At 39.5% G+C, this 12106-nt stretch overlaps 1 protein-coding gene across 8 annotated transcripts in view; it reads left to right on the top strand.

Annotated features, from left to right (window-relative positions):
• The window catches only part of KAT6A (lysine acetyltransferase 6A), a 134354-nt gene extending 124664 nt beyond the window's left edge, over nucleotides 1-9690 (top strand). For 4 of the 8 annotated variants that reach the window (XM_036300719.1, XM_036300718.1, XM_036300725.1 and 1 more), the window contains 2 exons: nucleotides 910-1231; nucleotides 4350-9690. In XM_036300719.1, the coding sequence (XP_036156612.1) occupies nucleotides 910-1231; nucleotides 4350-7021 (2994 nt within the window). In that variant the 3' untranslated portion in view covers nucleotides 7022-9690. The remainder of the gene's footprint in view (nucleotides 1-909; nucleotides 1232-4349) is intronic. The other 4 variants (XM_036300721.1, XM_036300720.1, XM_036300723.1 and 1 more) reach the window with 1 other exon arrangement.
• Nucleotides 9691-12106: the final 2416 nt, after the last annotated feature.

The following is a 12106-nucleotide window of genomic DNA, read 5'->3' as shown; positions in this document are numbered from 1 at the left end:
ACAGTTATCGCTGCAAGCACCTCTGAGAGAAAGCTGCCCTCGAGTTCCGCCCGCTGCCAGACAGCTCAGTTTCTCCCCGTATGAGTCTGGGTCCCCAAAGACTCTCCCGGAACTGGAGTTCAGAGCAGGAGCTTATGTCTCCCTCCCAATTGAAAAAGACAGTCACGTCCTCAGTTGCCAGCCCTTTACGCACGCGCCTTCGTACCTCTGCACTTTATTTCCGCACCTCCTCTGTGTCTCAGTGTGCTTTTCTCTTTCCTTCTAGTTGTAGAATTTCCACTCAACCAGCCTTCCTGTGGTTCTGGATGACGTCCGTTTTGTCTTTTAGTTGTATTTTTGAAGTGGTTGTACGAGGCGGCAATTTCAGTTGTTTACCTATGCCGCCATCTTGGTTTCTCCTCTAAGTCACTCTTAAGGAGGGAATTATAATATCTGCCCTTTGGGGCCTGCGTGACCATTCTTTTACAAAGTTGTATTCATTTATCCAACATCTGTGAATCTATGATACATTATGTATAGTATCTTACTATGGTATTTTGAAATAATATTTAAAATCTATTTTGAGCTCAGGCTGGTGTGGCTCAGTTGGTTGGGGGTTGTTCCATGCACCGAAAGATTGGCGGTTCAATTCCCAGTCAGGGCACATGCCCAGGTTGCAAGCTCCATCTCTGGTAGGAGACATATAGGAAGCAGCTGATCGGTGTTTCCCTCTCACACTGATGTTTCTTTCTCTTTCCCTTTCCTTTCCTCTCTATTAATAAAAATTCTTTAAAATTTAAATATATTTTGGTAAATAGCATCCTCATTTTATGTGTGCTAATTCTATTAGGCTTAAAAACTATTAATCATATTATAAACAGAAACCATAGTGTTCATTACTGTTAATGAAATTACTTCTCTTTTAAACAGAAACCAATTCTTCACCGAAGGAGGAGAGTCCGAAAACGCAAACACCACAATAGCAGTGTGGTCACAGAAACTATTTCTGAGACTACAGAAGTTTTAGACGAACCTTTTGAAGACTCTGACTCTGAGAGGCCGATGCCAAGGTTAGAACCCACCTTTGAGATTGATGAAGAAGAAGAGGAAGAGGATGAAAATGAACTATTCTCTAGAGGATACTTCCATCGGTTGTCCTCACAGAATGTTCTCAGGTGTCGATCCTCTTCTAAGAGGAAGTCGAAAGATGAAGATGATGATGACGATGATGAAGAGTCAGATGATGCCGATGGTATGTTTTACAAAACTTTTGCTTATTGTATTTTTATTGTCTTTAGAATACAGCAGTGATAGCTGTAAACCCTTCAATAAAAAGGCTGAAAAACGAACACAGCCTACTAAGTAACTAATGGATGACTTGGTAATCTCTAAAAAGTTGTATCAAGTGTATCCACCCTCATTTAGTCCTCTGTCCTTTTAAAGTGTGGTTTTGTTTTGTTTTTCTAGTTTCCCCTGGGACCTATTGCTGTTTCTGCAGAAAATTCTTTTTCTGCCGAATCCTTTTTTTGTTCATTATCTGAAACTTTAGTTAATAGGTGGACTAGACTTAGTGTCAGAAAGATATTTAAGTAATAACTCTTTACTAGAACGTGCTCTCTATAGATTTAGTCTGTTTCGCTTACTGAAGTGTACTGAGTGTTTAATATAGGTACTCAATAAATAGTTACAAATGCTAAGAAGACGGTTCTTAGCCCTAGCCGGCTTGGCTCAGTGGATAGAGCGTCAGCCTGCGGACTGAAGGGTCCCAGGTTCGATTCCAGCCAAGGGCACATGCCTGGGTTGCGGGCTCATTCCCCAGTGGGGGGTGTGCAGGAGGCAGTCAATCAATGATTCTCTCTCATCATTGATGTTTCTATCTCTCCTTCTCCCTTCCTCTCTGAAATCAATAAAGAAATATATTTAAAAAAAAAAAAAAAAGAAGACGGTTCTTAAATAAGATCAGATTCATGTAAATTGAACTTGCTTCAGATCTGTTCAGGAATCCTTCCTGAATCATGTCTTTAAGTGTCTTGCTCAATTAGTAGTACATTTCTTTTCTTTTCTTTTTATTGTTTTATTGCTTAAAGTATCACAAAGGGTATTACATATGTGTCCTTTTTTTTTCGTAGTACATTTCTAATAAAAATGGTAACAGCACTTCAAAATATGGTATAGCTAAACATTCAGTGATTTACTTTTAAAACACCCTTATTGTTATTTCCTCTTTAGAAATGAAGAAATGGGCTCATAGATTAGCTGGGTCACACACTAGTCATTTGCATCCTTGCCTCAGTTTTTCCAGAGCATCATGCAGTGTTTGTTTTGCATGGGGGTCAAACTGAGCTTTTTGAATTTGAAGGAATCTAGTTGAACATAGATATAAATGTATAGCTTTTATGGATTAACTAGTTGAGCTTTTTATTCTTTTAAAATAAATTCACTCAGTTTCTTTTTTTACTTTTTTTTAATGCTCTTCTGAAAAGGAGAACCCCTTTTTTTAAAATTTAAATTCTTTATTGTTGAAAGTATTACATATGTCTCCTTCCCCCCTCCCAGCACAAGCCCTCACCTAAATTCACTCAGTTTCAAATCTAGTGGATAACTTTCATTTTCTCCATGCTCATATATTTATGCAATACTTGTTTTTAAAGATGACAACTTTCTTTTTTAAAAAATATATTTTTATTGATTTCAGAGCGGAAAGGGGAAGGAGAGAGATAGAAACACCAATGATGAGAGAGAATCATTGATTGGCTGCCTCCCTACATGCCCCCTACTGGGGACCAAATCTGCAACTCAGGCATGTGCCCTTGGTCAGAATCAAACCCGGGACTCCTCAGTCCACAGGCCCAAGTTCTGTCCACTGAGCAAAACCAACCAGGGCTACAATAAATACTTTTAATAAAATGACAAGATGACTGATTTTTTGCTTTGGTAATGATTTTCCAGAGTTTTGTTATAAGTAGGAAATATATATAAGTAGGAAACTTATTTTTTAAATTTGGCACATTAGTAAAATTATAACTTGTATCATTATAAACTAAAATAGTATCCTCTAAGTTTATGTTGAGTTGGACAAATTTTCTTTGTTTTCAAATTATTTTTATTAACTATACCTTTTTAGTTGCAGAGCTCTCCCCTGCAAATCATGTTCTTGCCTTGGTTTTCTTCCCTTTAAAAATTAATGGGAAATGTTCTCTAGCTGGTTTGGCTCAGTGGATAGAGCTGCAGACGGAAGGGTCTCGGGTTCAGTTCTGGTTGCAGGCTTGAGGCAACCAATCAATGTGTCTCTCTCGCATCAATGTTTCTCTCTCCCTTCTACTCTCTCTAAAAATCAATGGAAAAATATCCTCAGGTGAGGATTAAATAAATAAATGGAAAAGGAAATGGACTTAATGCCACACCAAAAATGTTAAGATGGAGACTTTTATATGCTATGCATATTTTACTACAATTTTTTAAAAGGAACAAATTAATTGTGAAGAAAATAATGCTAAAATAAAATTTATTTTTAATAAACCATTGTTATTGGTGCTTCAGCTTTTTCTTTAGGTCAGTATTTGTCTAGGATTAAATGTTTTGCAGCTATTCCCATACAAACACAACATTTATTTTGTAGCATTGCTCAATCATGGCTCATGAAATTAACTTAAGTAATGATTTTGTGGAAAATAAGACAATCAGAGAATATAAATTGCAATCAGAAAAAAAGCCCTGGCTGGGTGGCTCAGTTAGTTGGAGTATTGTCCCATACACCAATGGGTTTTAGGTTCAATTCCTGGTCAGGTTGTGGGTCATGGTGCATGCAGGAGGCAACTGATTGATGTTTCTCCCTCTCTCCCTCCGCTCTCTGTCTTCCTCCCTCCCTACCACTGTCTCCCTCTCTCTCCCTCTCCCACTCTCTTTCTAAAATCAATGAAACATGTCCTCGGGTGAGGATTACAAAAAAAACAAAGATATGAGCTGATTTATAACTTACATAATAAAGATAATTTGTCTAAAGTAGTTGTAATAACTACTTTGTATTTGCACCTTTATAAAGCTCATCTCCATTTTATAAATGATAAAACTGAATTAGAGGAACTTTCCCAAGCTATACAGTTGGCAATGATAAACTTGAACTGGTTTTAGCTAGTGGGTGGTAACAGAATGTTGACTAGGATTCTTTCACTGTTCTGCCAATTTACCTTATAACTTTGAAGATGTCACTAATTAGGCTTCTTCTTTAGATTCTTAACTAGACAATGAAGATAATCAAGTTTGTGGTGATTAATGAAATTATTTCTGTTGTATATGCTGGTCTCAGAAAAAGGCATTAAAAAACACAAGATCTTATAACCTGTTTTTATTTTTTTATCCCTCCTGTACAGACACTCCTATCCTAAAGCCAGTACCTGTCTTGAGAAAATGTGATGTGAATGATTCTCCACATGAGCCAGATACATCAACACCTATGAAAAAGAAAAAGGGATGGCCCAAAGGCAAAAGCCGCAAACCAATCCACTGGAAGAAAAGACCTGGTCGCAAGCCAGGATTTAAGTTGAATCGGGAAATCATGCCGGTTTCTTCTACTCATGAACGCATTGTTGAGCCCATTGTCCCCATTCTTAAACCTGGACGTAAACTCAGAATTCAAGAGCATGAAGAAACTGTTGAATCAAAGGAAGACTTACTTTTAACCGAAGAAAGGAAGGAAGATGAGGAGATGCACGTGGAAGCAGAAGAGGTTGAAGAGGGAGAAGAAGAAGATACAACCAGCAGTGAAGTTAGAGCAGTTTCTCCAGTGGATAGCAACAGTCCCGAGATGGAAATGAAAGAACCTGAGGTAGAGGAGGAAGAAGAGAAACCCCGTGTCTCAGAAGAGCAGAGGCAATCTGAGGAAGAGCAACAAGAACTGGAAGAACAGGAGCAAGAGGAAGAGGATGAAGTGGCTATAGAGACAAACCAGAATGAAGACCATGATGCAGATGATGAAGATGACGGTCATCTAGAATCTACAAAGAAAAAAGAACTAGAGGAGCAGCCCATTAGAGAAGATGTCAAAGAGGGTCCTGGTAGTCAGGAGTCTTTTTTAGATACGAATATGCAGAACAGTAGGGAGAATATAAAGGATAAAGAGGAAACAGAACCAGATTCTGAAGAAGAACAGACTTCCCATGAAACATCCGTGATATCAGAGCATATGCCAGGGTCTGAGGATGATCATGAAGAAGACTCAAACTCTAAAGAAGAATTAATTGAGTTAAAAGAGGAAGACGAAATTCCCCATAGTGAACTGGATCTGGAAACTGTGCAAGCAGTACAGTCCTTGACTCAAGAAGAAAGCAATGAGCACGAGGGTGCCTACCAGGACTGTGAAGAGACACTTGCAGCTTGTCAGACGCTGCAGAGTTACACCCAAGCTGATGAAGACCCTCAGATGTCAATGGTTGAAGACTGTCATGCTTCTGAACACAATAGTCCAATATCTTCTGTTCAGTCTCATCCCAGTCAGTCAGTCCGTTCAGTCAGCAGTCCCAATGTGCCTGCCCTTGAAAGTGGTTACACCCAGATCAGCCCAGAACAAGGATCCCTGTCCGCCCCCTCTATGCAGAACATGGAGACCAGCCCCATGATGGATGTGCCTTCCGTATCAGACCACTCTCAGCAGGTGGTGGACAGTGGCTTCAGTGATCTGGGCAGCATTGAGAGCACCACAGAAAACTACGAGAACCCTAGCAGTTATGATTCCACAATGGGCGGCAGCATTTGTGGGAATAACTCTTCCCAGAGCAGCTGCTCCTATGGTGGGTTATCGTCCTCCAGCAGCCTCACCCAGAACAGTTGTGTTGTCACTCAGCAGATGGCAAACATGGGCAACAGCTGCAGTATGATGCAGCAGAACAATGTCCAGCCTGCTGCCAACTGCAACATCAAGTCACCTCAGAGCTGTGTGGTGGAGCGGCCTCCCAGTAACCAGCAGCCGCCACCGCCGCCACCAGCGCAGCAGCAGCAGCAGCAGCAGCAACAGCAACCAGCACCTCAGCCTCCACCACCCCAGCAGCAGCAGCAGCAACAGCAGCAGCAGCCGCCGCCGCCACCTCAGCCCCAGCAGCCTCAACCCCCACCGCCACCTCAACAGCAGCCGCCCCTGTCACAGTGTAGTATGAATAACAGTTTCACTCCAGCGCCTATGATCATGGAGATACCAGAATCTGGAAGCACTGGGAACATCAGTATCTATGAGAGGATTCCAGGGGATTTTGGTGCCGGCAGCTACTCTCAACCGTCAGCCACCTTCAGTTTAGCCAAGTTACAGCAGCTGACTAACACCATTATGGACCCTCATGCCATGCCTTATAGCCATTCTCCTGCTGTGACTTCCTATGCAACCAGTGTTTCTTTGTCTAATACAGGGCTGGCTCAGCTAGCTCCATCTCATCCATTAGCTGGGACCCCTCAAGCACAAGCCACCATGACGCCACCCCCAAACTTGGCATCTACCACCATGAACCTCACGTCACCTCTGCTACAGTGCAACATGTCTGCTACCAACATTGGTATTCCTCACACTCAGAGGTTGCAAGGGCAAATGCCGGTCAAGGGGCACATTTCCATTCGCTCCAAATCTGCACCACTGCCCTCTGCAGCTGCTCACCAGCAGCAGCTGTATGGCCGCAGTCCACCAGCGGTTGCCATGCAGGCTGGCCCTCGTGCATTAGCCGTTCAGCGTGGCATGAACATGGGAGTTAATTTAATGCCAACCCCTACCTATAATGTTAATTCCATGAATATGAACACCTTGAATGCCATGAACAGCTATCGAATGACACAACCCATGATGAACAGCAGTTACCATAGTAACCCTGCCTACATGAACCAGACAGCACAGTATCCTATGCAGATGCAGATGGGGATGATGGGGAGCCAGGCCTATACCCAGCAGCCTATGCAGCCAAACCCTCATGGAAACATGATGTACACTGGCCCCTCCCATCACAGCTACATGAATGCTGCTGGTGTGCCCAAGCAGTCACTCAATGGACCTTACATGAGAAGATGAGCAAGATGAACTTGCAATTAAAAACTTAAATATATATAAATAAAGGAACCTTTTATACTGACAAACCAGAGAAAAATGGACCTTTTTTTTCCAGTTAAAATATTGCTGTAGATTTAGAGGAATTTTTCTTTGGTTTATTTTATTTTTTAAAAAACCTGGTCTTCTCTTTTTTGGGGGTTCATTTTGTTCTGGGTTTTGGTTTTCTTCATAATCTTGAACATTTTACAATAGAACTCATCTAAAAATGGATTTGGGGATAGGGGAAACATGCACAAAAATCTTTTCATAATTAAAAAGAGCCTTACTTTCTTTACATACCACATGGACAGAATTTGTGTAAAGTGAAATATCTTGATTTTATTTGAAGATGTATGTTTCCCTTCACTGTTTGCAGCTCCCAGTGTTGTCATTTTTAAATGTTATATATACATCTCGAGGGTTAACCAGACCCTTTCCTCTGAACCCAACTTTTCATTTCCTACTTCATTCCAGCAGGAGGCACTTATGGGAGACTCGGATGGGGACATGGAGAACAACCCAAGCTCCTTAAACTTATTATTATTGTTAATATTATTATTATTATTATTAATAAAGTGAGGCAGGAAAATGCTTCTCCTCTGAAAATCCCCTCCACTCCCTACACACACACGCACACACACACACCTCTTGAAACCTTTCCCCCAAAATGTTTCTTTTTAGATGGACTTCATTGAAATGTTTGTCTTTCTTAAATCAAGTGTAATATAATTTTTTTTACTATACCCACTTAGCACTCAGAGACACACAAATACTGTAAGTCTCAATTAACAGCAGAATCTCAGAGGAAAGCTGTTTGCAATCCTAAATTAGCCTTGGAAGAATAGAGATGGTCAATTAACAATCAAAAAGAGGAAATTAACCTCTCGTTTTTTTTACCACCTGGTGAATCAGCCATAAAAGCCCACGTTCCACGCAACCTCTTGTTTTTAGTATGTACTTTGAGATGCTAAGGGTCTTGATTCCTGAGCCTTTGACTCTGATTAAACTCAAACAACAGTCCCTAGTGATTAGCCTCTTACATTCTTACAGTGTTGATGGATGACTGTTTCGGTGATTTGAAAATACCTGGCAAACCTTTGACACTGTTTATGTTGGAAGAGATTACAGAATGTGTGTTGTAAGGGAGATCATGGTGTGAGTTTTATAGCTACTTAAATGATACATACCTCCGGTCTTCATTTGTCTTTTGAGATCCTGAGTTCATCCCCTGTGAATCAGTGCACTAGCTGCTCACCTGTGAGTGGCTGAAGAGAAGAAAGATAAACCAACCACCAGCATAGCAGGGCAAATCTGGACAGCAGGGTTTTAGCAGGCTCCTATGTTATTCCCAATTCCATTCTCTTTTGTGCAGCCAGTTTGCCCATTCTCTTCCTGTTACTTGCTCCAGGGATAGGTAAAAAAATCTATATATCTATATATATATATTCCATCATTGGAAGATGGAAATTATTATACCACTTGGTATGTGCAGTCAAATATCCAAAAGGGGGAAGTACTGCTTAAAGAAATACCTATAAGCATTAAATTCTCTCCTTTATTTGTATATTTTATATAGATAAATTTTGAAGTACTAATTAGGCATTACATTTTTCAAATGCACAGGTTTGTTGGTTTTTTTAATACATTTTAATTGACTTTCTCAATTAAATGTGTTACATAGAAAAAGGCAGAATTCCACATCCTAGCGCTATCAATTCTGAGCATGTACAAGGCTGTGTAGGACCCAGTTTCTCTGTATATACTATTCCAGTTCTCAAGCATCTATGTAGAAAGTGCACTGTTCTGCCCTCTCCCTATCTTCAGCTATGTCATTGCTTCCTGGTTGGGGTGGGGTTGGGGTGGGTCGGGAGGGAAGTATATTGGGAGGAGGGTGGTGGGTCAAGGCAGAAGGAGAAGCTGTTGCAATGAGGGCCGTGAATTCAGTTTCTGTTGGTTTGCGATTGTGTTTGGTTTTGTTTCTTTCTTAAAAAAAAAAAAAAAGATTCAATCAGGCAGCTCCCTTTTTCCACAAGCCTTTTTGTGACTAGAACTATTGTAGAGAAAATGTTCTTTTCTATATTATAAAAGAAATTATCCAACACAGTAATATTGGTACCTGTCATTTTTTCACTTCTGTTTTAAAAAAAAATGTATTTTTAGCAAAATAACTTGGGTAATCTTCTAAAAAAGAAATTTAAAAAACTCACTGTTAGTGACTTTGATGCCTTTTAAAATAAGAGCTTTTTCATTTCATTCCATCTTTAAAATTTTTTATCTTTGTTGTAGAATATTAAAAACTATTTTAAGAAAGATAAAAATTCTCTTTAAAGAGATCTCTAGAGTGTGTGAATAGAGCTCCAGATGCCTCTAAAAGCCGCATGTACAAATGAAGCTAACTAAGTCTATTCCTGTCTGTTTATATTTGCTTTTCCTGTTTTGTAACTTCTTTGTACTTTGTTCATGGTGACTTGTAAGCTAAGGGGAAGGGGTGCCTAGATGCCTTTGTATTTCTCCATGTCATGCGCTCCTGGGCCAGTTGGTCTCCCTTCCTCTCCTTGTATGTAATATCACTTTTTCCCCCCTTTCTAGCAAGTACTTTCAAAAGAACTCTGTACATTTTAACATAAAAAAAATAAATTATGTTGAGCCATTTTGGATGTCTGTCTTGCATGTGGAATTTTTCTCTCTTCCAAATATTTCAAACTCCAGTTCTTTTTCAACACACAACAGCCTTTTCATGTTCCTCATTATATAGCAAGTATAAGTTCATGACTTTTGCTTTGAAATCCAGTTTTCAAATATATATATATATTTAATGCCAACAATATAGATGGTTTTTCTTTTCCAAAGAAAATGGTATTATAACCTCATCTTGATTTTTTTAGGTTAATCCATTTGAAAACCTTGTAAAGGGATTGTGATTTACCCAGCCTTAAAAAAGAAATACAGCCCTAACTGGTTTGGCTCAATGGATAGAGAATTAGCCTGCAGACCAAAGGGTCCTGGGTTTGATTTCTGGTCAAGGACACGAACCTTGGTTGCAGGCTCCTCCCTGGCCTGGCCTGACCCGTGTAGGAGGCAGCCAATCAATGTGTTTCTCTCACATCGATATTTCTGTCTTTCCCTCTCCCTTCCGCTCTCTCTAAAAATTAATTGAAAAATATCCTCGGGTGAGGATTTAAAAAAAGGAAGAAAGAAAGAAATACAGTTGCAGTGACCAAGTACCTCCTAGATGTGAAACAGTGGTTGTTTTTTTCTCATTTCTGTTTACTTGATTATGTAATTTAGGGAGATTTGCCACAAATCAAGGTCCTGAACATTAAAGATCTTTTTGTTATTGTTATTTTCTTGATTATTTTACTTGCCTCTCATCATTTAGAATTTTGAATATAAGGCAGATTTCAGGAAATGCTATTTAACTTTGGAAAGTTGACAGCCTCAGGGTGGAGAGGTGAAATGGCTGCAAGTTTTAATGGCCTCCAAACTTTATCTGCTACCCTTTCACACTGAGAAGAATTCAGGAATTTTACAGGAGTAGTATCTATAGCAGATGTTTGTTCTAACCCTCATGCCATTAAAGTTTTAGGTCATAAAGTCACCCAGAATAAGTTTGTTTCCCTTGATTTCTTTGCTTGCTTAAGTAACCATGATTTGGACCCAAGACTGTCGTGGTACTATGCAAGTATTAGTGTAGTGTCTCAAAAACATACTTGCTGCCTTTGCTACTATAAATTATCTACTATAAGTGAATTCAACATACAGCAATTTTGATTTTTTGACAAAGGAGAGGTGACCAAAGACTGTACTATAGATTTATTTGAAGTGTGGCACCCTCACTATATATTAAATTAAAAATATAATTTGAGTAATATACTTCCATTTGAAGCCAACTCATGAGTGATATGAGTAGAAAAGGAGCTCTTATTTCTTTATTGCCTTTGACCTTTTCACTCTGAATCAAAGGGTAGGTGTGAGAGGAGAGTGGTAATACACTAGAATCAGTGGTCAGCAAACTCATTAGTCAACAGAGCCAAGTATCAACAGTACAATGATTGAAATTTCTTTTGAGAGCCAAATTTTTTAAACTTAAACTATATAGGTAGGTACATTGTTATTTACTTAATTAGGGTACTCCTAAGGCTTAGGAAGAGCCACACTCAAGGAGCCAAAGAGCCGCATGTGGCTCGTGAGCCTCAGTTTGCTGACCACGGCACTAGATGAATGATATATGCTGAGACTTGTCATGCATTTAGTAACTAGGGTTCCAGGAATTGTATTCCTTTAAGGCCTCTCCAAGCATGGCTTTGTAGCATAGTGACAATATCTATTCACCAAAAAGCCAGTGTCAGGTCGACAATCTAGCTCTTAAGGTGAGAATTACTGTTTCAGGTTCTCTGTTGCAGCCTGGGCAGTTTGTGATGGTTTTTGTCCTTGTCTTTTCACAATATACAAGGTATGGGTCGATGATAACGGGAAGGCATCGTGAAAAGAGAAAAACTAACTGTCCTTGTTGGCAGAATAAAGTAAGCAGAGTTATTACGACAAGTGTGTGTGGGAGGAAAGAGCTCTATATCCTCCGTGTGACTTTCAAGAAATCTAAAAAGTGATACAGTTTCTGTAAATGAACTTAGAGACTATATAGAGTAAGGTGTTTTTTTATTTTTTTATGTTGACTAGTGTCTGGAATTCTTGAGCATGGCCATCCAATCAAAAGCTGACAATCCCCAAAACAAAACCCAACTCATTTCCTAATAAATCCCTGTTAAGGGGCTGGATGGGTTTGTTATGTAAGTTGGTGTGGTTACATAATGCAACACAGACCCGTGGATGTTCTTTCCAGAGCGTCAGCTACAAATTGGGCTTAATTGAGATGCCTTGCTATATCGATAGGAGCCTAAATACTAGTATTGGTATATGGATTATATAAAACCTCAAAAAAGTGGTAGGTATAATTTTTGCTTGAAATAAGGAAAGCCCTGGAGTATAATGGACTATGGTTTTTTTTGAGATCTTTTCAAATAAATAGTAATAGGGAGTTGTTTTCCTATGACTTGTGAGAAACTTTTT

Source organism: Myotis myotis, unplaced genomic scaffold (assembly GCF_014108235.1).
Source record: "Myotis myotis isolate mMyoMyo1 unplaced genomic scaffold, mMyoMyo1.p scaffold_m19_p_3, whole genome shotgun sequence".
Classification (NCBI taxonomy): Eukaryota; Metazoa; Chordata; class Mammalia; order Chiroptera; family Vespertilionidae; genus Myotis; species Myotis myotis.
Note: the sequence above shows the minus strand (reverse complement) of the source record. Positions and strands in the feature narration are given on the sequence as shown.